This window comes from Ovis aries, chromosome 18 (assembly GCF_016772045.2).
Source record: "Ovis aries strain OAR_USU_Benz2616 breed Rambouillet chromosome 18, ARS-UI_Ramb_v3.0, whole genome shotgun sequence".
NCBI lineage: Eukaryota > Metazoa > Chordata > Mammalia > Artiodactyla > Bovidae > Ovis > Ovis aries.
In genome coordinates this window covers 56,926,670-56,953,997 of record NC_056071.1, presented here as the reverse complement: position 1 = coordinate 56,953,997, position 27,328 = coordinate 56,926,670, and the positions used below count along the sequence as shown (strand labels likewise).

The 27,328-nt window shown below is 45.7% G+C and overlaps 1 protein-coding gene across 2 annotated transcripts; it reads left to right on the top strand.

Annotated features, from left to right (window-relative positions):
• The first annotated feature begins 15,052 nt into the window (after positions 1-15,052).
• On the top strand, positions 15,053-25,968 carry SERPINA14 (serpin peptidase inhibitor, clade A (alpha-1 antiproteinase, antitrypsin), member 14). 2 transcript variants are annotated; one of them, XM_042234977.2, is made up of 5 exons: positions 15,053-15,130; positions 17,701-18,355; positions 20,992-21,259; positions 23,039-23,213; positions 25,696-25,968. In XM_042234977.2, exons 2-5 carry the CDS (start codon positions 17,719-17,721, stop codon positions 25,903-25,905), a joined length of 1,290 nt encoding a protein of 429 aa, XP_042090911.1. In that variant the 5' UTR covers positions 15,053-15,130; positions 17,701-17,718; the 3' UTR covers positions 25,906-25,968.
• The last annotated feature ends 1,360 nt before the right edge of the window (positions 25,969-27,328 follow it).

The following is a 27,328-nucleotide window of genomic DNA, read 5'->3' as shown; positions in this document are numbered from 1 at the left end:
ATCATATTCAATGCCCGCCCCCCCATCCTTTCAGGCACTCAAGCTAAAAACCCTGGGATCCTCCCTGATCACTCTCTCTTCTCCAGCCCCTCAACCAGTCCGCCAGGGGATCCCAGTAGCCCCACTTTAAGAAATACCTGCAGTCTGGTCCCTGCCCCCCATCTCCATGACCCCCAGCATCTGACCGTGGCACTCAGCAGCTTCCAAATGACAGCAAGAGCGGTCTGGATCCTGTCCTCTGATTCTTCAGAACCAGAGCTGCAGGGGGTGCAGAGACTGCTCCACTCTCCTCCCCCCCTTCCTCCACCCTCCTCTGCCAGACAGGGTATTCTGGCTCCTTCCTTTTTAGATTCTGGGGGTGCCAGTATCCCATACCACCTCAGATGTGCTGCTGCTGCTGCTGCTGCTGCTGCTGCTAAGTCACTTCAGTTGTATCTGACTCTGTGTGACCCCATAGATGTCAAATGTGCTAGGGAGCCTTATGTTGTCTTTTCCAAGTTCTTTAAACAAAAAGAAATAGGGAGAAAAGCAAATAGCATGTATTAACCCATATATAAGGAATATAGAAAAAAGGTACTGATGAGAGTTGGACTGTGAAGAAGGCTGAGCGCCGAAGAATTGATGCCTTTGAACTGTGGTGTTGGAGAAGACTCTTGAGAGTCCCTTGGACTGCAAGGAGATCCAACCAGTCCATTCTAAAGGAGATCAGTCCCAGGTGTTCTTTGGAAGTACTGATGCTAAAGCTGAAACTCCAGTACTTTGGCCACCTCATGCGAAGAGTTGACTTATTTGAAAAGACCCTGATGCTGGGAGGAATTGGAGGCAGGAGGAGAAGGGGATGACAGAGGATGAGATGGCTGGATGGCATCACTGACTCGATGGACGTGAGTTTGAGTGAACTCCGGGAGTTGGTGATGGACAGGGAGGCCTGGCGTGCTGTGATTCATGGGGTCGCAAAGAGTCAGACACGACTGAGCGACTGAACTGAACTGAACTGAACTGAACTGAGCCTATTTGCAGGGCAAGAACAGAGACACAGACCTGGAGAACAAACATGTGGACCCTGGTATGAGGGGAGGGGAGGGTGACATGGACAGGGAGGCTGGCACTGACACACAGGCGCTCCACGTGTAAGGTAGACAGCTAGCAGGAAGCTGCCGCACAGCGCAGGGAGCTCAGCTCTGCGCTCTGTGATGACCTAGAGGCGTGGGGTTGGGGCGGGAGGGAGGCTCCAGAGGGAGAGGATATATGTACACGCTTATAGCTGATTCACACTGTTGTATAGTGGAAACTAATACAACATTGTAAAGCAATTATGTTCCAATAAAAAATAAGTATACAGTGACAATTTTTTTTTTTTTTTTTTAAAGAAAGGAGCAGGGACTTCCCTGCTGGTCCAGTGGTTAAGACTCCGTGCTTCCACAGCATGGGACCCAGGGTTTGAACCCTGGTGGGGAAACTAGATCCTGCCTGCCAGTGTGTTGCAACCAGAGAAACACAGAAACAGTCTTTCTAGCCAATCAGTGCATCTCCCACACCAATCATTTCTTTATTGGAAAATCCCTTTTTGAAAAACCATCCATTAGGCTTATTAATGTGGATTTTGGATCCAACATCTCAGATCAACCTAACATTGATGCTAGTTAGCCAGAGCCAGCCAGCCACCTCTGTCAAATGCTAGGTCCCCCTGAAGTGTCTATTACTAATGGGATTCCTCAGTTGTTAATTCACTATCCCTAGGATGTAAAAAAATATATATATATATAATTGCCACCTCCCTCATGTCTGTGCTGAGTGTTTTAAAGGCATCATATAAACACTTGACCACTCAAAATATTGGAACATCTGGCTTTTCTAGGTGGGTGTTACTTCTCCACCTGCCCAGTGCCCTGCCCAGTGCGTCCATGGGCAGCCATTGAGATGAACTGGGCACACGCTATGGACCAGACAGAGCGCTGAGACTGGGCCTACAACAAGGAACTAATCTTCCTCATAGTGCTTATAATCCTGGGAGAGGGAGATGCTGTAAGTGATGGCTCAATACAGCCTTTCACGAGATTTCAGGATAAGAAATTGGAGCTAGCGATGTGACTCAAAAACATCCTCCTGGGCACAAGCACTGAGAAAGCTCCCTAAGGGAAGTGCAGTCACCCCAAGTGGCATCTCTGCCCCCTGGGGAATGACGGCCACTGTGTGCCAAGGCAGGCAGGAGCTGGGACTGGGGGTGTGGCACCCATGTCCCCATCCACCCCCACCCCTGTGCTGGACGGATAACAGGGCACAGGGATGACGAAGGTCGGGAAAGAGAATTTCAAAAGGTCCCCCGTTCCAGCTCCCAGTCACGGTCGGACACCCTGGGCTCCTGCTTCACTGGGTGGTCATATGAGTCAACATAGACAGTCCTCGGGACAATACCTTGCCGACTGTTGGCACCCCGTGAAGTCTACCCATTAATGTCATTGTTCTGACTGTTTCTATACCAGGAACATTTTAAAACAACAAAGATGTTTCTTTCTAGCTCCTTCCCCATCTGGGAGTTGAGAAGAAAAGACACATGTTTGTGCAGAATGTTGTCCTCAGCAATATCCCTCACTGTCTGCCCAGCATCCTCCAACCCACTCCAGCTCAGGACCATCTGCAACCCAGGGGACACTTTGCATTCTGCAGTGTGGGGCTGATCTCTGGTACTAATACACCCTCTACCTTCCCCAGCTCAGCAGATTCACAGGAAGTGTGTTCAGAGGCCCCGGTTTAAAATGAAATGCTACAGAACTTATTCGGGCTTACCACGTGGCACTAAAGGGAAAGAATCTGCGTGCAATGCAGGAGATGTAAGAGGTGCAGCTTCCATCCCTGGGTCAGGAACATTCCCTGGAGGAGGGCATGGCAACCCACTCCAGGATTCTTGCCTGGAGAATCCCATGGACAGAGGAGCCTGGTGGACTATAGTCCATAGGATCGCACAGAGTTGGACATGACTGAAGAGACTTAGCACACAGGCATAGAGCTTATTTATATCAATTGAAGCCGAAAATTAAAATCTGTCTGTACCAAAGAACAAAAGTTACTTAAGAAAGGAGGCTGATGTTGCTGCTCTCTGTAACAATGTCATTGCAGGGACTTCCCTGGTGGTCCAGTGGTTAAGACTTCACCATCCATTGCAGAAGGTGCAGGTTTGATCCCTGGTCGGGACATGCCTCAAGCCAAAAAACCAAAACATAAAACGGAAGTGATATTGTTACAAACTCAGTAAAGACTTTTAAAAAACGGTCCATATCAAAAAAAAAAAAACTTCAAAAAAGTATTATCATTACTGAAGATGAGAGGAAGTAAAGAATTTTTAAAAGCCCTTTTCTCCAAGAGTTTTCAACACATAATAGTCCAGGATCTATTACCATTAAAAAGAGATGACTGGCCAGGGGACTCTGAGTTAGGAGCGTGGCTCAGGTGTCGGGTGGACACCGGTGTGAATCCCAGCTCTGGCCCCCACTAGCTGTGTGACTGTGGGTGGGTTACTGAACCTCTCTGAGCCTGGGTCCACAGCTCTGAAACAGGAACAGTGAGAATGCTTCCTGCCTCGGTGAGATTGTTGTGAAGGTTGAATGAGACACCGAAGATCAGGTGTGATACTCAGTGTCATTCGGCATAGAGGCCGCCACTGTTGCTATTCAATGTTCACAGGGGTCTGGGCAGAGGGAGGGCTAGATACTGCAGCTCTTCCTTCCTCTAGCTCAACCCCTGCTCCCCAATTAAAAAAAGAAGTGCCCCCAAGGGACCCACCACCTACGGGCAGAGGCATGGCCCTTGGGAGGAAGTGGGGGCTTCTCTGTAAAGACAGGGCCCCTCAAAGGAATCTAATGTGCTCATTTGTTCATTTACTGAGTATTTGTACACCTGCTGTGTGCCAGCACAAAGGAGAGGATCACGAATCACATGCAGATGATTCCAAGATTTCAGACTGGGAGGAAATGAACCCAAGTATTTAGTGAGACACGGTCGTGAGAGGCGAGCATGGGGCATTGTAGGAGCTCACAGAGCCTAGCCCCACCCAGATGGAAGGAGAGAGGGTGGCTGTCAGGAAAGGCTTTCTCAAGGAGAGATCTGGACTGAGTCCTGAAGAAGGAGCTGAGTTAGCCTGAGAAGGAGGAGGAGTGGAGACAGGGTTCCAGGCAGTCGGAAGAAGCGGCTGGCTCCCATGGGACTCTGAACCCTGTAGAATGTCAGATGTAAGCCAGGAGAATATCATGTATTGGGTACCTACTAGGTACTTACATTAAATCATCAAGCTGTCAGCGTGCTCAGTTACTCAGTCGTGTCTGACTCTTTTGCAATCCCATGAACTGTGGCCTGCCAGGCTCTTCTGCCCATGGGATTCGCCAGGCAAGAAATACTGGAGTGGGTTGCCATTTCCTGCTACAGGGACAACCTCTCAGAACAAGCTGCAAAATGAATACTATTTCTCCACTGCAAAGGAGGGAGCTAAGTCTCAGAAAGATGAGTAACTCGCTCAAGGGGCCCCACAGACGCCAGACAGGACTCTGGTATTCACCTTCAGGTCCTTGGAACCCCAGCTCATCATATTTCCTGTGTAGCCTACGGCCACCGCTCATCTTTGTTTTTACAACAATAGCTTTACTGAGCCCATAAATTGCATATGAAAAATTCATCCGTTGTACATGTCTAATTCAATGATTTTTTTTTTGTTCGTTCGTAACATTCTGCAGCATCATCTCTATCCAGTTATAGAACTTTTTTTCAATTACCAGAAATGTCCTCAAGCCCATTTTAGCCTGTTCTAGTAGGTGTTCTTGTTCCCAAAAGAGTGTGTGTGGTGGGTCCGGCTGCTCGCTGCTCAAAAGCCAATAAACAGGCCAAGTTGGTGGAAAGGAAAGTTTGCTCTATTTCAGATGCCAGCAACTGGGAGGCGGGGGATGGAGTATGGAGGGTGGCAGATGTCTGTCCAAAGGCTGACTCCCCCCCTTTTGGTAACCATGGGGCAAGAGATTTTATACGTGGCGGGTGAGGGGAGGGGATGGGGGGACCTACAGCAGAAACAGCACCATCGTCTCTGACAGTCATCTTGAACTCGGTCATCAGTGGTCTGACCAGCGTCATCCTGGGTGTTTTAGGTACAGTTAATCATCAGTGCCAGGGTCTGTTTGTTCCTATTTTGTCGAGGCCAGTTCTCAGAACTGTAGCAGCTTATGTCACAGCTGCAGCCTGGTCATCGTGTAGTTAACGTCTTCCACCTGGTGTTTTAGTATCTGTAAGACCGCTCACAGGATACGGCTCAGAATATTATCTTTAGTCCTTGAGAAGGAACTAAAGGTCCTCGACCGTGCTTAATGACTGCATTGTTATTACTTGGTCTCCTTTGGCTGTTTTCCTTTCTTTCTGCTTTTCCCATTTCTTTGATTAAACTCATTCTGCCACGCAAGTTTTCCCCAGACAAAAGGCAGGCAGAGGACTTGGGGCGAGGGGGTTGGGGAAGCAAGGATCATAAGATCCTGCTGTTTCATCTTCAGCTCCAGGTCACCACTAATCTGCTTTTCCTAAAACTTTACCTTTCCTGGATTTATTACATTAATGATATGGTACATAATCTTTTGAGTCTGGCCTCTTTTGCACTTCCTTAATGACTAATGATGCTGAGCACATTTTCATGTTCTTATTAGCTATTCACATGTCTTCTTTGGTAAAATGTCTATAGAGCCTTTTGCCCATTTTCAAATTAGATAGCTTTTCTCTTTATTATTATTTGTTATTAATTTTTATCAGGGTATAGTTGTTTACAATGTTGTGTTACTTTCTACTGCACAGCAAAGTGAATCAGCTATGTTTTTATATATGTCCCCTCTTTTTTTAGATTTCCTTTCCACTTAAGTCACTGCAGAGCACTGAGTAGAGTTCCCGGTGCTATAAAGTAGGTTCTCATTAATTGTCTATTTTAACACAGTCTCAATAGTGTATATTGAGTTATAAGAGTTATGTGCATATTTAGGATGAAAGTCCCTAAGTAGATCTATATTTTGTGAAAATTTTCCCTAAGTCTGTGCCTAGTTGTTTCATTTCCATTATGTCCAAAACACCAAAATTTTAATGAAATCTAATTTATCAATTTTTTAAATTCTTGTCTAATTCATGCTTTTAGTGTTAGATCTAAGAAAACTTTGCTTAAATCAAGGTCACAAAAATAATTTCCTCTGTTTTCTTACAAAAATGTTATGATTTTAACACAAACATAAAACTAAGGCCTGTTTAAGTTGAATTTGGTATATGCTGAGTGATCCCATCACTTCATGGGAAATAGATGGGGAAACAGTGGAAACAGTGTCAGACTTTATTTTTTGGGGGCTCCAAAATCACTGCAGATGGTGATTGCAGCCATGAAATTAAAAGACACTTACTCCTTGGAAGGAAAGTTATGACCAACCTAGATAGCATATTCAAAAGCAGAGACATTACTTGGCCAACAAAGGTCCATCTAGCCAAGGCTATGGTTTTTCCAGTGGTCATGTATGAATGTGAGAGTTGGACTGTGAAGAAAGCTGAGCACAGAAGAATTGATGCTTTTGAACTGTGGTGTTGGAGAAGACTCTTGAGAGTCCCTTGGACTGCAAGGAGATCCAACCAGTCCATCCTAAAGATAAGTCCTGGGTGTTCATTGAAAGGACTGATGCTGAAGCTGAAACTCCAGTACTTTGGCCACCTCATGCGAAGAGTTGACTCATTGGAAAAGACCCTGATGCTGGGAGGGATTGAGGGCAGGAGGAGAAGAGGACGACAGAGGACGAGATGGCTGGATGGCATCACCGACTCAATGGACATGAGTTTGGATAAACTCTGGAAGCTGGTGATGAATAGGGAGGCCTGGTGTGCTGCGATTCATGGGGTCACAAAGAGTCGGACACGACTGAGCGACTGAACTGAACTGAAATGAAAGACTCCGCCTGCAATGCATAAGACCCTGGTTCAATTCCTGGGTTGAGAAGATCCCCTGGAGAAGGGATCGGCTCCCCACTCCAGTATTCTTGGGCTTCACTTGTGGCTCAGCTGGTAAAGAATCTGCCTGCAATGCAGGAGACCTAGGTTCAATCCCTGGGTTGGGAAGATGCCCTGGAGAAGGGAAAGGTTACTCACTCCAGTATTCTGGCCTGGAAAATTCCATGGGTCACAAAGAGTCAGACATGACTTAGCAACTGAGCACACTCCCCATTTAATTATCTTGGCACTTCCTTTTCTGATATAGGTATTTAATGTTATAAATTTCCCTCTCAGCTGCTTTAGCAGCATCCCATAAATTATGATATGCTGATATTTTTGTTTCATTTAGTTTAAAATATTTTTACTTTCTCCATGATATCTTCTTTGAACTATGAATTATGCAGAAACACTTTGTTTATTTTCCAAATATTTATGGTTTTCTTTCAGATTTATGTCTGTTATAAATGTGTCATAGTGAGACAAGTTGTTGTTTGATCATTAAATCATGTCCGACTCTTTTGTGACTCCATAAACTCTAACCCGCCAGGCTTCTCTGTCCATGGGATTTCCAAAGCAACAATACTGGAGTGGGTTGCCATTTCCTTCTCCAAGGGATCTTCCTGGCTCAGGGACTGAACCCATGTCTTCTGCTTGACAGGAGGATTCTTTAGCACTGAGCCACCTGGGAAGCCCACTCAGACAACATACATCTTATTTCTCTTTTCAGTTTATTGTTAGACCTATTTTGTTGAGAAGACTATATACTATCCTTAATGGCTTTTCCCATCATTTTAGCCTATTTGTGTCTTTGAATCTAAGCTGTATCCATTGTAGATAGCATATAGGTGGGTCTTGGGTTTTTATTCAGCCTGAGAGTCTGTTTCAATTAAATGCAAAGTTTAATGCATTTGTATTAATATATTTATTGATATATTTGAATTATAGCTCACATTTTGCCAACCTCATACCCATTTTGCTTTTCTGTTCCTTATTTATTGCCTTCTTTGGGGGTAAGTAAACATTTTTAGTGAATCACTTTAATTTCTCTTGAATTTTTTTCTTTTTGCTCTAGGGATTGCAATATAATCTTAATTTATCATAATCTGCTTCAAAGTAGTATTAACTTAATTTCAGTAAAATATACAACATTGAGCCCAATATAAGTTTCACATCCTTCCCCTCCTTTGTGCCGTCCCATCACATGCTCAATCATGTCCAACTCTTTGTGACCCCATGGACTATAGCCCACCAGGTTCCTCTGTCCATAGGATTCTCCAGGCAAAAATACTGGAGTGAGCTGCTGTTTCCTCCTCCAGGTTGTGCTATTATTGTATATATATATATATGTATATATATAGTATGTATGTGCATGCATGCAAAGTCGCTCAAGCTGTGTCCGACTCTTTGCAAACCTATGGACTATAGCCCGCCAGGCTCCTCTGTCCATGGGATTCTCCAGGCAAGAATACTGGAGTGGGCTGACATGCCCACCTCAAGGGGATCTTATTGTGTGTATATATGTTATAAATGCAACAACACATTGTTCTATTTATTGCTTTATACAATCTTATGCAATTTAGAGAAAATAATAATGAGAATATATATTTAGAGTTTTTTATATTTACCTACATATTTACTATTTTTGGTGGTGGTGGCAGTTTAGTCAGTAAGTCATGTCTGACTCTTGGCGATCCCATGAAGTGGGAACCTACCAGGCTCCTCTGTCCTTGGGATTCTCCAGGCAAGAATACTGGAGTGGGTTGCCATTTCTTTCTATAGGGAATCTTCTGGACCCAGGAATAGAACCCAGGTCTCCTGTATTGCAGGCAGATTCTTTACCAACTAAGCTACAAGAGCAAAAAAAATTTTTTTTAACCATTGTTTATTTCTTCCTCTAGATTGAAGTCACCATCCGGTATCATTTCCCTCCAATCTGAAGGACTTTCTCTAGTATTTATTGTAAAAAAAAAAAAAAAGTTTCTCTAGCAACTATTCTCTGAATATTTATTTATCTGTAAATGTTATTTCGCCTTCATTTTCAAAGGGAAGCTTTGCTGGAATTCTTTGTTGACAGGTTTTTCTTTCCTTCAACACTTTAACTATGTCATCCAAATGCATTTCCCCCTCCATTCTTCCTAACTAGAAGTCAACCATTAATTGTTATGTTATTCATTTACATGTGATAAGTTATTTTTCCTCTTGCTGCTTTCATGATTTTCCCTCTGCCTTTCAACAATTTAATTTCAGCATCTAGGTGTGGATCTCTTTGGGCTTCTTGGGTTTGTAGATTAATATTTTTCCACCAACTTTGAGATTTCCATCAGTATTTCTTCAAATATTTTTTCTACTCTTTTCTCTCTCCTTCTTCTGGGATTCCCATTACCCTTATGTTAATATACTTGATCTTGTATCACTGGTCAATGAAAGGTCTGTTCACTTATTTTTCAGTTTTTAAATTTTCCTTTCTCTGTTCATATTGGATCATTTCTATTGGTCTAGCTTCAAATTCACAGATTCTTTCTCCCACCATCTCAAATCTACTATTGAGTCCTTTAATGAATTTTTATTTCGGTTATTGTGCCGATATTCAAATCCAGAATTTCTATTAAAAATAATTTCTATCTCTTTATTGAGTTTCCCTACATATTGTATTGCTATCTTCATTTTTCTTTCATTCTTTAAACATGGTTTCCTTTATTTCTTTAAATGTATTTGTTATAGCTGCTGTGCAGTTTTTGGCAGCTAAATCTAACATCTTTGGACACTCAGAAACCATTCCTATTGATTTATTTTTTTCCTGAATACGAGTCACACTTCCTTATTTCTTTGCATTTATCACACATTTTTTGTTGTTGTTGAATACTGGATATTTTAGATAACATATAGTAATAACTCTGGATTCTGACTCTTTCCCTCTTGAGGGTTTTGTTTTTGTTTGTTTAGAAATTTGATCTATTTAGAAATTTGCCTGGACTGACCTGTGAAGTGTGGTTCCCCTGCAATTACTGACCAGTGGTGTTTCTTCTCAATCTTTCTTTATTTTTAAACCTGTTTCTTAGAGGTCACCCTGTATCTGAAATGCTTTTTATCCCCATTTATTATGTTTTTCTATTGGAATATAATTGTTTTTTTCTTCGGAATGGTTTTGGTCACTGCCTCTTATATGATGTTATGAACCTCCATCCATAGTTCTTCAGGCACTCTATCAGATCTAATCCCTTGAATCTATTTGTCACTTCTACTGTATGATCATAAAGGATTTGATCTAGGTCATACCTCAATGGCCTTATGGGGCTTTCCTGATAGCTCAGTTGGTAAAGAATCCACCTGCAATGCAAGAGACCCCAGTTCAATTCCTGGGTCGGGAAGATCTGCTGGAGAAAGGATAGGCTAGCCACTCCAGTATTCTTGGGCTTCCCTTGTGGCTCAGCTGGTAAAGAATCTCGCTGCAATGGAGACCTGGGTTCTGTCCTTGGGTTGGGTTCCCTTCCCTGGAGAAGGGAAAGGCTACCCACCACAGTATTCTGGCCTGGAGACTTCTACGGACTGTACAGTCCATGGGGTCGCAAAGAGTCAGACACAGCTTAGCAACTTTCACTTCACTTCACTTCAGTGGCCTACTTCTCTTCAGTGGTTTTCCCTACTTACTTCAATTTAGTTCTGAATTTTGAAAAAAGGAGCTCATGATCTGATCCACAGTCAGCTTCCAATCTTGTTTTTGCTGACTGTATAATTTCTCCATCTTTGGCTGCAAAGAATAATCAGTCTGATTTCAGTATTGACCATTTAGTGATGTCCATGTGTAGAGTTGTCTCTTGTGTTGCTGGAGGAAGGTATTTGCTTTGACCAGTATGTTCTCTTGGCAAAACTCTGTTAGCCTTTGCTTTGCTTTATTTTGTATTACCTGCCTGTTACTCCAGGTATTTCTTGATTTCCCACTTTTGCATTCCAGTCCCCTAAGGACATCTTTTGGTGTTAGTTCTACCAGGTCTTGGAGGTCTTCATAGAACCATTCAACTTCAGCTTATTTGGCATTAGTGTTTGCACTAACTACCCCTCTTAGTGGTAGTTCTTTGGCATAATTAATTTGATTACTGTGGTATTGAATGGTTTGCCTTGGAAATGAACCGAGATCATTCTGCCAGTTTTGAGATTGCACTCAAGTACTGCATTTCAGACTTTTGTTGACTATGACGGTTACTCCATTTTTTCTAAGGGATTCTTGCCCACAGTAGTAGATGGTCATCTGAATTAAATGCACCCATTCCATCCATTTTATGTCATTGATTCCTAAAATGCCAGTGTTCACTCTTGCCACCTCCTGATTGACCGCATCCAATTTACCCTGATTCATGGATCTATGAACATTCCAGATTCCTATGCAATATTGTTCTTTACATCATCAGACATTACTTTCACCACCAGACACATCCGTAACTGGGCGTCATTTCCGATTTGGCCCAGGCTCTTCATTCTTTCTGGAGCTATTTCTTTGCCATTCCACAGTATCATGTTGGACATCTACTTTGGTGCAAGTTGACCCCTTCTTTGGTATAATTGTTCTTCAGTTTATGGGTCACCTGCCTGGTGGCTCTATGGTAGGGATGATAGCAATCTCCTCCAAGAAGACTTATGCCAACATGCCATGTCTCCCAGAACTGCTGCTGCCAGTGCCTCTGTCTCCACGGCAGGCCACTGCTGACTCATGCCTCCACAGGAGACCTCCAAACACTCACAGGCAGGTCTGGCTCAGTTTCCTGCAGGGGTCACTGCTCCTCTACCCTGGGTCCTGGTGTGCACAAGGTTTTGTTTGTGCCCTAAGAGTCTCTGGCAAGAATAGGGTTTGATTTTAACATGACTGAGCCCCTCCTGCCATCTCATCATTACTTCCTGGTCCTTGGATGTCAGGTATCATTTTTTGGTGGGTCCCAACATCCTCCTGTCGAGGGTTGTTCAGCAGCTAATTGCAAATTTGGTGCTCTCACAGAAGATGAGCCCTTCTACTCCGTCCTCTTGGCATGGGTTCATTTCACACGCTAGCAAGGCAATGCTCAAAATCCTTCAAGCTATGCTTCAATAGTACATGAACTGAGAACTTTCAGATGTACAAACTGGATTTAGAAAAGGCAGAGGAACCAGAGATCAAGTTGCCACCATTCTCGGCTCACAGAGAAAGCAAGGGAATTCCAGAAAAGTATCTTCTTCAGCTTCATTGACTACATTAAAGCGTTTGACTGTGTGGATCACAACAAATGGTGGGAAATTCTTAGAGATGGGAATACCAGACCACCTTACCTGCCTCCTGAGAAACGTGTATGCAGGTCAAGAAACAACATTTAGAACTGGACGTGGAACAACAGACTGGTTCAAAATTGAGAAAGGAGTACATCAAAGCTGTATATTATCACCCTGCCTATTTAACTTATATGCAGAGTACATCATGCAAAATGCCAGGCTGGATCCGTTACAAGCTGGAATAAAAATTTCTGGGATCAACAATCTCAGATATGCAGATAATAACACCCTAATGGAAGAGAGCAAGGAGGGACTAAAGAACCTCTTAATGAAGGTGAAAGAGGAAAGTGAAAAAGCTGAATTAAAACTCAACATTCAAAAAACTAAGATAATGGCATCCAGTCCCACACTGCATGGCAAATAGGGAAAAAGTGGAAACAGTGGCAGATTTTATTTTCTTGGGCTCCAGTATCACTGGGGACAATGACTGCAGCTATGAGATTAAAAGACACTTGCTCCTTGGAAGAAAAGCTATAACCAACCTAGGACAGCATGTTAAAAGTGGAGACATTACTTTGATGACAAAGGTCTGTATAGTCAAAACTATGGTTCTTCCAGTAGTCATGTATAGATGGAAAAGTTGGACCATAAAGAAGGCTGAGCACTGAAGAACTGATACTTTTGAAGTGTGGTGCTGGAGAAGACTCCTGAGAGTCCCTTGGACAGCAAGGAGATCCAATCCGTCAATCCTAAAGGAAATCAACCCTGAGTAATCATTGGAAGGACTGATGCTGAAGCTGAAACTCCTGTCCTTTGACCACGTAATGCAAAGAGCTGACTCACTGGAAAAGACCCTGATGCTGGGAAAGATCGAAGGCGGGAGGAGAAGGAGGCAACAGGGAATGAGATGGTTGGTTGGGTGACATCATCAATTCAATTGATATGAGTCTGACATACTCTGGGAGATGGTGAAGGACAAGGAAGCCGGGTGTGCTGCAATCCATGGGGTTGCAAAGAGTTGAATATGACTTAGCGACTAAACAACAATAATTGCTTTACAATGTGATATACGTTTTTGCTGTACAACAAAGTGAATCGGCTATGTATATACATATATCCCCTCCCTCTCGAACCTCCCTCCCACACCCCATCCCACCCCTCTAGGTCATCACAGAGCTGTATTGCTTATTGTTCAGCCATATTTTGAAAGAAATTGCTTTCAAACACCTCAAGCCAATAAAAGTTCTACTTTCTGATGATGGATCTGTGTGCAGGCCAATGAGTCCATTCAAACCTCACATACTACCATATTTTACTTTCCATCTTTCTCTCTTACTTCCCCAGGGGCCAGGGAGGTGTGGGTAGCTTGGATCTACTCCAGTCTCTGGTGCCCATGTGCAGAAGCACCTTTCAACTTGGGACATGCCAAGAGCTCATCAAGCCCCCTACAGCTGTCACACCTCTTGGAACTCCTTGTTTAATCCCATGTTAATCCACTGGTTAATCCATTGATTGATCCAAATACAGCTGCAGGTTAACAGAACCACTGCCCCCCCTCCCCCCAACCCATGTTCACACATGCTTTGCTTGTCACCAATATCATCACTTTAACTGACAATGTTCCAAGTCTGGTGAGTCTGCCCTGGCAGCAGCTGTTGGACTCTGGATAGACCACCCACCAGCAGAACCCCAGACCAGCATGTCAGAGACTCCCTCTGTCCTTACAGAGAGTTCAGTATTTTCATTAATGAACCTTTATTTTCATTACCCTTCATCTTTGTTGTGGGCCTGTGGTGAATTTCTCTAGCACTGAAATGGTTGTTTTTTGGTCGATTTTGTCCACTTCTTTAGTTGCTATTGAAGAGAACATTTGGCAGTCACTGCACCCCACCGTAGGCAATGGCACCCCACTCTAGTATTCTTGCCTGGAAAATCCCATGGACAGAGGAGCCTGATAGGCTGCAGTCTATGGGGTCGTGAAGAGTTGGACGCGACTGAGCGACTTCACTTTCACTTTTCACTTCCATGCATTGGAGAAGGAAATGGCAACCCACTCCAGTGCTCTTGCCTGGAGAATCCCAGGGACGGGGGAGCCTGGAGGGCTGCCATCTCTGGGGTCGCACAGAGTTGGACCTGACTGAAGTGACTTAGCAGCAGCAGCAGCAGCACCCCATGTCAGAACTCAATTTTGCCTAGACTTGGGAAAACCTTGCAGGTAAAGCCTTGACCACCACTCTCCCAGGGAACCCCAGCCAATCCCAGCATCCAGAAGTCCCTCTTCAGGCTTCCTTGACAATATGTTGACTCCTGCCTGTTTTTTAAGACTTCCAGGAACAGTTACTTCACCTCCATGAGTTATCCTGATTATTAACTGTGCCCTTCTCTTTGCATAGGCAGCTCCTTAGTGCAGTGTGTGCTCTTCAGGAACCAGCCAAAAGGTGGCCCATGGTCCTTTTACATGTTTGTTTCTTCCTCAACACAAAGATATCCTTGAAGCTGGGGGTTCTCCTCAAGGGTGAGAATCAGGCCCTAAGCATCATGCCCCTCCCTGCCCTACCCCCCACCCCTGTACCTAGCCCAGAGCATGGATCTTACTAGAAGCTAAGTAAGTGTTTGTTGAAATAACGCATGAGTAATTGAGTGAACGGTAGTTCCAACAGTGCCACAATCCATTGACTCGTTCACTGCTTCCCTGGAACTGAAATGATTCACTTCTTGTTTTGTCTTCACAGTATTTGAACACAGTTATTTGGTCAAGTTAGTATTAATCCAGGTTTATCCATTTCACTACACCAATGGCAGTATAAATAAGTCACTGACAGAGGCAAAGAGCAACATCAGTAGATAACAGCGGGCTCCCCTGAAGGGTAAGTCAGCTTTCTTCTCTTGGGGACAGTGAGATTCTACATGGGTAAGTGTTTTATTGCTCTTTTGCTATGGTTCAAGTAGCCTCTGCCTTGGGCAAGACGATGAAAGATCCAGGATAACAAGGATGTGTATATTTTCTAGAATCTCCTGCATCCACTGCTCTCCCCACCCCGTAGCTCTCTTCCACTCACTGGCTCCCTCAACCACAATGTCCTCCATTCTCACCAACCCTTCTCCCACTCAGATGAGGTAGATGGGGGAGGTGATGAAGGGGGCAAGGCTGGGAGAACAATGGTTGGCAGTGAGAGGTAGGGGCTAATTGGAGGAGACAATGCAGGACTGATGTAGACTGCTGAGGACCGGATTGCTGAGTTGGGTTGGCAGGAACCAGGGTATGGCAGGACTTTTCTGCCACCTGAAGAATTTGGACTCCATCCCCTTGAAACTCATGGGGAACCAAGAAACGGAAGTGATTGACACTCTGAGGAGCCCACTCTGGCCGCAGGGTGTCCGGAAATGTTGGTGGGGGGAAGATTGACAGGCGGGCTGCATAACAAAATACCGTAACCCACATGGCTTAAGCAATAGAGATGTATTCTCTCACAGCTCTGAGGCTGGAAGTGCAAGGTTAGGGTGCCAACATGCCTGGATTCTGGAGCAAGTTCTGGCTTGTAGATGGCTGTCCTCTCGTTGTGTCTTCACCGGACCTCATCTTTGTGGTGCACACGCAGGGACAGAGTGGGGAAAGCCCGTACTCTGGTGTCTCTTCTTGTATGGGCAACTAATATATGCCTACACACAAGGGACACTCATGACCTCATCTGACCCAAATTACTTCCCAAAGGCCTTCCTTCCAAATACTGTTCCATTCAGAGCTAGGGATTTTGACACAGGAATTTAGAGGGGCATAAACTTTCAGTCCACAGTAGATGCTATTTAAGTAGCATGATAAGGGACACCAGGGGTGGCAGGGATAATGCAGGGAAGTGGACCCTGTACCTGGAACTGAGCTGGGTGCCATAGGGAACTAAGGAAGTGAGGACAGGCCCTGCCCTAGGGAGGTAAAATTGAGCACAAAATCAGGCCACGGTTCTCATCTTTTTCCTTTCCATCAGTGCGGCCAGAAATCCTGCCATCTGCGCTCCCTTCAGGTGCAAGGCCTGGCTTCTGGTCTCAATCGTAGGGTCACACTTGGGGACATTAGTTCCTTCATTTATGATTGCTCACTCAGTTGCGTCCAGCTCCCTGTGGCCCCATAGACTGTAGCCCTCCAGACTCCTTTGCCCATGGCATTTTCCAGGCAAGAATACTGAAGAAGGGTGCCATTTCATACTCCAGAGGATCTTCCTTACCCAGGGATCAAACCTGTGTCTCTTATGTCGCCGGCAATGGCAGGCAGATTCTTTACCACTAGCACCACCTGGGAAGCCCAATATGTGGACAGAAAGAGGGTTTTGCCCCGACAGTGGGTGATGAGCAGTAGCTGATGGCATGGACAGGGCTTAAGTGAGGCAACCAGGATTTCCTGAGATGACCTTCACCAGGCCCTTGGTTAAGCCGATGTTCAAGTTGTCTGAGCACCACCCGGGGTTCACTTTAGAAATCACACCAGCATTTCTAAAGTCGGATTTGGCAGGCCTGCATCTGGACTTTGGGCTGCTAGCAAGTTGCTTTTGGAAAGGTTGAATTTTCATGTTAAAATCTGGGTTTTTAGATGCTTCAGAAACAAATCAACAACAACAACAACAAAGACACCCGGCACCACTGCCCCCGAACTGATCCTAGTCACAGCTGGAACCAAGTAATGCCAGCCCCTTCAACCTGGGCACATTGGCCCATTTTCCACAGGTCCCAGAGTGCCTTATTTCACTACACTTACTGTCTTTCCATGTGGGTATTTCTGGCCAGACCTCTGTGGGTGTTTGAATCTGCAATCTTTGCTCTCTCTCCTCTTGTTTCTTTCCTTTCCACACTTTTCAGGATTGTGTCATGAACCCTGTATTTAAAAAAAAGAAAAAAAAGTGTGGATGGAGAAGACCCACTTGCAGGGTCAGCTAGGAGCAGAACTAAATCCCTCTTAACCAGGTCACTTTAATTTGTCTTAAGTCAGGTTCCAAAATCCTCATTAGACCTTCCTCATTGGACTTAGCTGCTTGCTGCTGCTGCTGCTGCTGCTGCTGCTGCTGCTGCTGCTGCTGCTAAGTCACTTCAGTCATGTCTGACTCTGTGCAACCCCATAGACAGCAGCTCACCAGGCTCCCCTGTCCCTGGGATTCTCCAGGCAAGAATACTGGAGTGGATTTCCATTTCCTTCTCCAATGCATGAAAGTGAAAAGTGAAAGTGAAGTTGCTCAGTCATGTCCGACTCTTAGCAACCCCATGGTCTGCAGCCCACCAGGCTCCTCCATCCATGGGATTTGCCAGGCAAGAGTACTGGAATGGGGTGCCATTGCCTTCTCCATTGGACTTAGCTAGCATTCTCCAATCCAGGACTAATAGCAACCCCACCCAGGTGAGCTGCATATAGATAAAATGAGCCTTTTTCAACCCCTACAGCATTGAGAACACATTCCATAGAATATTCACCCATATACCTCTTCCTTCCACTGACAGCTCTGGGTTGCCGCAGAAATGTCCCACAGGAGAATGCAGCTGGCCCTGTCTCTGGTCTTCATCCTCTGTGGCCTGTTTAATAGCATCTTCTGTGAAAAGCAACAACACTCTCAACAGCACGCGAACCTAGTCTTATTAAAGAAAATTTCAGCTTTCTCCCAGAAGATGGAAGCTCACCCTAAGGCTTTCGCCCAAGAATTGTTCAAGGCTTTGATAGCTGAGAATCCCAAAAAGAATATCATCTTCTCCCCCGCGGCCATGACCATCACCCTGGCCACCCTCTCCCTGGGGATCAAATCCACAATGAGCACCAACCACCCTGAGGACCTGGAACTTGAGCTCAAACTGTTGGATGCGCACAAGTGCTTACATCATCTTGTCCACTTGGGGCGTGAGCTAGTGAAGCAGAAGCAACTGAGGCACCAGGACATTCTCTTTCTCAACAGCAAAATGATGGCCAACCAGATGCTTCTGCACCAGATAAGGAAGCTGCAGAAAATGGACATCCAGATGATTGACTTTTCAGACACAGAAAAAGCCAAGAAGGCCATCAGCCACCACGTGGCTGAAAAAACGCATACGAAAATCAGAGACTTAATCACCGACCTGAACCCTGAGACCATCCTATGTCTTGTCAACCACATTTTCTTCAAAGGTGAGGCTTATTAAGTGCATGAATTCCTGTTTTGGGTAATCTTTGCCCTTGTGTTTCCTAACAGGTTTAAGTCAGAAAAAAAAGAGAAAAGGCCATAATTTTTGTCAGTATATCCCATTTTCTCAGAAACCAGTAGATTCAACTCTTTAATTGACTTTGATATCACTGCATTGTCTAGCATTTTTCAGCGTTTCTTCTCGTAATCCTCTCAGTCATCTTGTTTGTGGTGCTTAAGATATTTTGGAATAAAACGTGATCCCTCTCGCTGATAAAAAAAGGGGGAAACAAAGAAATCTTTTTTTTTTTGCAGAGCCATGAACATCGGCTAATTCGCTTGTCTTGTATGGTCAGATTAGTGTGAGATGAGATGCTTTCTGCAGCTGTGTCCAGTGTGGAATTCAGGGTCACACACCAGGTGTCTAAAACATCAGTGTGAATTCCTGGTCACAGATCTTGACATCACCAATGTTTCTTCAGGCGGCCTCAGAGTTACCCCTCGCTGGTGTCTATTCACGTCCTCTTCCTCCACTCAGCATCTCCTGTCTCCTTCTTCCACTGACTCTCAGCTGTGATGTCTCCTACTGCCCAAACGGGGACAAGAAAGCAGGTCAGGCAAGATGTCCTCCACATGCTGTCCAAGGCACACACACATCTCCTCTCACTCTCCCCCTTTCATCATAGTGAAGAAATAGCTGTGCCCTAGTCATCCTCAAGGTGGCTCCCTTTCTGTCTGACTCCTCCCACCTTGCTCTTACCCCAGAGCACTTCCTTTCTTGTGTCCTTTGCTGTTTTCTCTTCTCTTGAATTCCCAAAGTGTCTCTCAGCTCACCTGGGTTCACAACCTCAAACACTGCCTGTTCTCTATTCCCTAGTCTCCAGATGAGGCCCAGACCACCTCCCCTGAGGTCCAGATTCTAAAACCTTTGGGAGGATGTTTCACAGACCCTCAAACACAATCCCCCAACCTGGAGCCACCCCCAACACCCTGTGTCTCCTCATCTCAGAGAATCACAGTGCCATCTACCCTGCTGCTCCAGACAAAACCTCCAGATCCAAGAAGACAAGTCATATGGGTTCTGCCTGCAGAGTCGACCTGGAATGTGTTGACTTCTCGCCATCTGAGAAGCCTAGCCCAGAGGCTTCCAGCCCAGGCCAACACTAACTCTTGCCTAGATGACTTTCCAAAGTGGATTATGCTGTTGCCATTCATGCCTGCCTCCAACCTCTTCCCCATTACAAGGCCAGCACAGTTTTCTTAAAGCATAAATCAGCTCTCTGTTTTTATTCATTGCTCTAACCTCAGTATGTAGTATGGTACCTGGAACATATTTTGAGTTCAGGAAAGTTTAGGTTTAAAAGAGTCAATTCATGGATATTCTATTACTGATTAAACAGGGTTCCTACCAGGACATGAATAATGTTTATCCTGTGTATGATAAGTGAGGGAACTGCTTACAAAACAGTGCTTCCCAGCGTAGGATGCTTGCTGAAGCCACTGGGACCATCTGTTATTTACATTTAGGCCCACAGTTCCCAACTATGTACCTGGGACATAAAAAGTGTTCCACAAATGATTTTTTTTTTTTTTTTTACTGCACTGTGTGGCCTAAGGAATCTTATTTCCCCAACCAGGGATTGAACTTGTGCCCCCTGCTTTGGGAGCAGGGCGTCTTAACCACTGGACTAACAGGAAGGTCCCAACATGAATGACCTTGGAGGGATCATTTCTCTGGATATTCCAGAGAACTCTCCAGCATGATCCCTCCTTGGCAGTGGTGGTTTAGTTGCTAAGTCATGTCCAGCTCTTTGCGACCTCATGGACTGTAGCCCTCCAGCTTCCAACAGTTTTCCAAAAGCTTTATCCATATCACTCTCTAGAAAGCAAGTAGCAACAACAGAATAGAGAGGACCACAAGTCTGCCTCTAGAATCAGAAGCAAGACTAACACTTGTAGAGATTTTCCAGACCAGACCAGATGGCCATTACTCTGGGTGATGGATGCCTTTTTTAACTGGTGTGTACTTTGAATTTTTCTTAAAATCCACTGCGAATTGCATTATTTAAAATAGAATTTCATGCAGGGATGTGCATGTGTACTGAGGTGTGAGTGCCTTTCTGATAAAAAGCTTACCTCCTTGAATAAAATTAATATACTTTATTTTAAATAATTAAGTTTTTGGAGTATAATTGCTTTACAATGTTGTGTTAGCTTCTACTAAACAACAAGCTTAATAAATTTTAAATAGATTTCTTTACCATTCTTTGAACTCTTAAAACACTCAAATGCAGTAGAAATTTTCAAAGAAGGGATGCTGTGATCAATGTTTCCTAAATTATTTGATGACAAAATCTTTTCTTGGTGTTATAGTTCCAAAGGCAGTTATTTTGGTAAACATCTTTTGAGAAATACAGAGTTAAAGAAACTGTAGGGTGATTATTTTTGAAAATCATGTGTTTGCCTTTATTTCCTTTGCACCAGTCTAGAATTTTAACTATTCTGCTCACTAGAGTCAAGGTGTCACCTTAAATGGACTGCTTCCTTCTCAAGCAGATCACCTCTGGGGGCCCCAAACATGAAGGTGGTGATGACGTTTCCACCAGATCACTCTTTGACTTTTCCTTCCTGATTTTCCCAGGCATCTTGAAAAGAGCTTTTCAGCCCAATCTCACCCAGAAGGAGGACTTCTTTTTGAATGACAAAACCAAAGTGCAGGTGGACATGATGAGAAAGACAGAACAGATGCTTTACAGCCGGTCAGAGGAGCTATTTGCTACGATGGTTAAGATGCCTTTCAAAGGAAATGTGTCCCTAATCCTCATGCTCCCAGACGCAGGACACTTTGACAATGCTCTTAAAAAGTTGACTGCTAAGCGAGCTAAACTTCAGAAAATCAGTAACTTCAGGTATGCTATTCTAAAGGAATACTTTAGATTCGAATTAGATTTTTGCTCTGCCCTCACTTCCTCTATGCAAAAGCTTTATTTGGGCTGCAAGGGTGGGCGAGTTTGGCGTCTGGTTATTTCCTAGGATATTTGTAGACAATGAAACGAAGCAAACAGGAAGAATGGTGGCCTGAATCCCATTACCAAGTTGGAAGCCCCTTAAACTGTTAATTATGGTTCTTTTGGTGACATGCACAATATCAGAAACCCACTTCGTAAAAGATCAAGTTGGATACAGAGAGGAATTATTGGAAAGATACATGGGAATTTCATGAAACTTACAAAATACATGAAATGGAATTACAGGGAATAAACACAGTCAGGTTTCATGAGGGATTGGAACAAGGGACAGCAAAGTCACCTGGAACTCCGTCTCTCTTGTCACAAGTCCTTGTTTCTACCTCTCCAGCTCAGCAAACCAGCTTTCCCACACACATTAGCACACAATCCACTCACCCCCAAAATATTTTCTGAGCATCTATTCTATGCCAGAAACTGCTTGGTGCTGGAAATACAATGGTTAGCCAAAATCACCTCTGTTCTCATGAAATTTTCAGTCTGGTAGGAAAGGTAGAAAGTCAACTAACAAATACACAGCTTCAAATTGTAGAAAAGCTATAAGAGAATGAGCAGGGTATATAACATAATTCAGTGGTGGAGTGTTCATCAGGGATCTTAAGTAGGAAATGATCTTAAGGAAGTAAATGTCAAGCTAAGACCACTGTGGATAGACATGACTCTCTTCCGTTCAACCAGATGTTCCAGCCCACTCTGCATTGAGCATCTTTCAGTTCCAATTATGTATTCATGGAAGAGAGAATTGGATCGATCCAGCTTAAGTACCGTGTCCATCGGGCTCCAATCAATGAGGATAAATTACATAGCAAAAGTGTGATCTTCAATGGTCCACTGATCTTAGTGGCGAGAGTCGGGGAACAGTCTTCGGGCAACAAATGTGCAGATTGGGAAGAAATCTGTGAATAGCATTTACTCCTACAGTAGAGAGCCACCGCAGAGTGGATCTGTTCTTTTCTGCCACAGCTGTGTGTCCCACAGTATTCCTAATTGGGGCAGAGGGGATTCAGCAGTGGAGGAACCCAGCTGAGTGGGTCGCTATCCAATCAGAAGCTCAACACACATTGACACAGGCTAAGATGGATTGGTCTGTGAGCAACCAAAAATGTTGGGTGAGAGGGCTGGCACTACACATTCTAATGCTTTGTTCAGTTGCTAAGTCATATCTGACTTTTCGCGATCGCTTTCTAATACTCTCCCTTAGTTACAGAGTTGCTGATCTGTAGAAGGAGTCCTCCTCCTTTCTGTTCCAAAGATTATCATCGGAGATGGAACTTCCTCTCCTGTGAAAACTCCCTATGCTCTGCCTGGGGCAAGAGGACCCCATGTCCCCCAACCCCTCAGCACGTTTAGGGTCACCACACAGTTCAAACTGCTGCTTCCAGATGGAGGGTTAGAGGGACTCAGGGCTGGATGCCCTTGGTCTGACCTTCATCTCCTCTTGTATAGAAAGCCTGTGAAGGGAATCATTTGAATAGTAAAGTGTATTCTGAGTTTTAGCTCAGACCCCAGCATCTTTAATCTCCGCCCCAAGCAAGCCCTGAGAGCAAACACTTCCATTAACATTTTCACTAGGAAAAGATCTTTCAGCCTAAGCAAGGTGCAGCCTGTGGACGCCAGGACAGAGACATAGCTCAGCTTCCTTGTCATTTTCATTCTCAACAGACTGGTGCACTTAACTTTGCCCAAGTTCAAGATCACCTTCGAGATAAACTTTAAGCATCTGCTTCCCAAGATTAACTTAAAGCATCTGCTTCCCAAGATTGACCCCAAACATACGCTGACTACCACAGCAAGTTCACAGGACGTCACATTGAAGGCTCCCCTGCCTAATTTGGAGGTGAGTGGGGCAATTTCTAGGGTCTCTGTTTTATTATCCACCACTGCTAAGTCACTTCAGTCGTGTCCAACTCTGTGCGACCCCATAGACAGCAGCCCACCCGGCTCCCCTGTCCCTGGGATTCTCTAGGCAAGAACACTGGAGTGGGTTGCCATTTCCTTCTCCAATGCAAGAAAGTGAAAAGTGAAAGTGAAGTCACTCAGTCATGACCAATCCTCAGCGACCCCATGGACTGCAGCCTTCCAGGCTCCTCCGTCCATGGGATTTTCCAGGCAAGAGTACTGGAGTGGGGGGCCATTGCCTTCTTCGATTATCCACCACAGCCCTGATTGAAAATCAGTTTTTTAATACAGCAGTTATAGCTCTTATCTGCCCAGATCCCTGGGCTTTGGGGGTCCTTTCGTCATTCACTCACTCAAAGGTTATTGCTTCAAGCCCTGGAGGCACTGGGGGGTAAAGTCATGGGCCATCCAGACAACATCTTACTCTCATAGCTGTTATGTTCTACTGACAGGGAAGACAGTGAGCATGCCCACAGACCTGTATGCTCTACGTCCACCCGCAATACATCATCTGAAGGAAAGAAAGCAGAGAAACCAGGAGCAGTGGGCTGGGGTGCAGTGGGCAGGCATTCGAAGGGCTGGGTTGGCCTTTATGCCAAGTCTTGGATAAAGGCCAAGGGAAAGCAAGGGGGTATATGCCTCAGGACTCGTGTTCTGGGCAAAGAGACCAACCAGTGTATCCAAGGGGATGTGAACCCAACATTTTTTAAGAACCCCGAGAAAGCCCAGGCAGCTTGAGTGATGAGTGAGACAGAGTCTGGTAGGAGGTGAGGGCAGAAGCCAGGCAGAGACAGGTCACTTGGTTCTCCCAGGCCCTGGATAGGACTGGGGTTTTATTTGATCAACATGGGAGATTACCAAGGCTGACATGAGCATTTTATGAAAGATCACTTTTTGCCATGTGGAAAACAGGCAGTGTCCCTGGAGGAAGAGTGGACTCAGTAGGAAGTTTGGCGGGTAACCTAGGTGAGAGATATTGGCGGTTAGATGGGGCATTCAAGGGAGAGTTAACAGTGATGAGAAGGTGCTGTGGGCTTTTTAGACAGAGCTGGGGAGCGGGAAGGGGAGTCGGTTTGTGAGCTGGAAGAATGGGAAACAACGGAGCCAATGTCTGAGGCAGGAAAGATGAAGGAGGAGTGGGTCTTGGGCAGGCAGAGACTAGCTCTGCTAAACTGGAGATACCAGTTAGACATTTGGATGCCAGGAAGCATCTACTCATGAGATAATTTTACCCACCCTGGTGGACACAGGGGTTGCCCTCCAATGACTCCGCCAAGGTCACTAACTAGCTGACTGCCTTGTGGCTGCCCTGCAACACTTTGCCCAGAACGTAAACAGCATCACCATCTCTCATCCTGGTACAGTGCTTGACAAACCACGAAACACTTTCTCACAGTTTCTCTCGCTCAGTCTCCCAATGAACCCAAAGAACCCTGTTCTTTAACTGGGAGATGAGGACCTGCTGCTCAGAGACATCGGGTGGAGTTCCCAAGGTTAGGACCCCACAGGCATGCTGTGCTTTCCATGGCCCAGTGGGTATAAGTAAGTAAGTGTTAGTGGCTCAGTCGTGTCTGACTCTTTTGCAGTCCTGTAGACTGTAGCCTGCCAGGCTCCTCTAATCCATGGGCTTTCCCGGGCAAGAATATTGGAGTGGGTTGCCATGCCCTTCTCCAGGGAATCCTCCCAACTCAGGTGTCAAACCCGGGTCTCCTGCACTGCAGGCAGCTTCTTTACTGCCTGAGCCACTAACAAAATCCACCCAGCAGATGTGCCCTGAGTGCTGGGTTTGGGAGATGTTGGGCTCTTCACAATCCAGTACAAACAATGTCATGGCCGCGTTCCCCAGCAGGGCCTCCTGCAGATCAGGGGTCATGTATGTTCTGGCACAAGTGCTTTTTCTCAGAGGGCAAATTGTCCTTGGTTGGATGGAGACAAGAAAACGTAGCTCCCTGGTGGTTTTCATCACACCCTTTATAGAAGTGTTGGAAAGGACTGTCTCTCAGTTATTTTGCGGCATGTTTTCTAAGCCTTCAGACCACCCAGCCTTCGTCTGTGTTTTCTTCCCCTTTTCTCCCTTTTACATGCGCAGACTCCTTGAGTTATCCACCCAACCCTGAGGATGTCTGAACCCAACAATCCCCAACCCTAGTATTGACCCCTTTTGGGGACATCTGACGTTGAAGGGCTAATTCGGTTGCTGGGAGCCAAGGGCAGCTTTCCAGGAGTGGAAGCTAGCCTTCCTCCAACTGCTGGAGGCTTTCCAGGAGTGGAAACCAGCCTTCCTTCACCTGGAATCAGCTGTTGGGGAAGACTGCCCCTCAATCTTGCCATAGGAGATTGCTGGGCACATCCTACCCCCAACTGCCACCCCCACTCCAGCCAGCTTGGTCTGGGGCTAACCCAGAATCTGTGTCTTCCAGGCCCTGCATCAAGTTGAGATAGAGCTGAGCGAGCATGCCTTAACCACGGACACAGCCATTCACACAGATAATCTGCTGAAAGTCCCCGCGAACACGAAGGAGGTCCCGGTGGTTGTGAAGTTCAACAGACCCTTCTTGCTGTTTGTGGAGGATGAGATAACTCAAACAGACCTCTTTGTGGGCCAAGTCCTCAACCCCCAAGTTGAGTAGAGGCGGGGCCATGCTGTGCAGCACAGAATCTTAGCAGGCCATGAATAAAAAGAGTACAATTCACCAGCCGTGTGTCAGAGCCACTGGGACTGAGAAGCATGGTCTGGGAATGGAGTGGGGACGGGTCTTCACTGGTCTTCTGTCCAGGAACAGAGCGGCATAAGGGGGTTGAGGGGGGCTGCCAGGGATTTTTGGCCAGGATGTCTTCTATCCCGGAACAAGGCTGACATAGGCAGAGAAGCAATTCTGAGTGGGTGAGCAGGTGCAGAAGGGCTGTTTCAGTCGGAGGCTGTCTCACAGCCTTGCTTCCTGCCCAACTGGCAGTCAGAGCATGGCGCCTCATCTGTACTTTCCCTCTGCCCCCTGCCCCCTGCCCCCAGCAGCCCCAGGAAGAGGCAGGTCCCACTACAGAGAGGAGGCTGGGAAGAGGACAGACCCCTGGGGGGGCTTCTGTATGTTCACCTAGCTCCAGGGAGAAATGAGGGTGCCAGAGAGGTTGAAAGTCCCAAATATGCTGACAGCATCTTCTCTGTCCCTCACCTGGTCTCTTTCCATCTTCACAGCAAGCTTCTGGTAGTAGTAGCTGTAGTTCAGTTGCTGTCCTGTCCGACTCTTGCAACCCCACAGACTGTAGCCCCCCAGGCTCCTCTGTCCATGGGATTCTCCAGGCAAGAATACTGGAGCGGGTTGCCATTTCCTTCGCCAGGGGATCTTCCCGACCCAGGGATCGAACCTGGGTCTCCCGCATTACAGGCAGATTCTTTACCAACTGAGCTAAAACAGCCTTCTATGAGAGGGTTATTATTGCCCCCTACCGCACAGGAAGTAAAAGCAATGTGGGAAAAAAAGGACAGTCATGCACAGAATAGGGTGTGTGTGTGTGTGTGTGTGTGTGTGTGTGTGTGTGTGTGTGTGGCTGGGACTTGGGTATTACCCGGCTGGATATGAACCTCCTTGGACATATAGAATCAAGGAGTCTGATGGCAACCAGACATTTGACAAGTCAGGTCCAGAGGCCAAGGGCACAAAGACATCCAAAGAGGCTGACCCAATACTGCTACCCATGCAGCAGGACCTTGCCTGGATGGGTTAGCTCAGCAGAGCAGCCAGAGAAGACTAGGCCAGATGGTGAAATGAAACTCTTCTGGTAGAAATTCCAGGTTCAGTGCTGAAAACATAAGGCCAGGAGTGAGACGGGTGGACAAAAATGGGGCAGGAGGCACTGACTCCTGAGCCACGTAATGACATGACCAAGACAGAACCTCATGGGGGCCACCAGTAGACCCAGGAGCCTTGGACTGGACAAGAGAGACCTGGGCCCCCTCAAAACATGAGAAGTCCCTCTGTGGTGGGATTTAGGACACAACCCAAGTGTGCTCTACTGGGGATGATGTGAGCCCGAAAGAACCCTATCCACTACCAG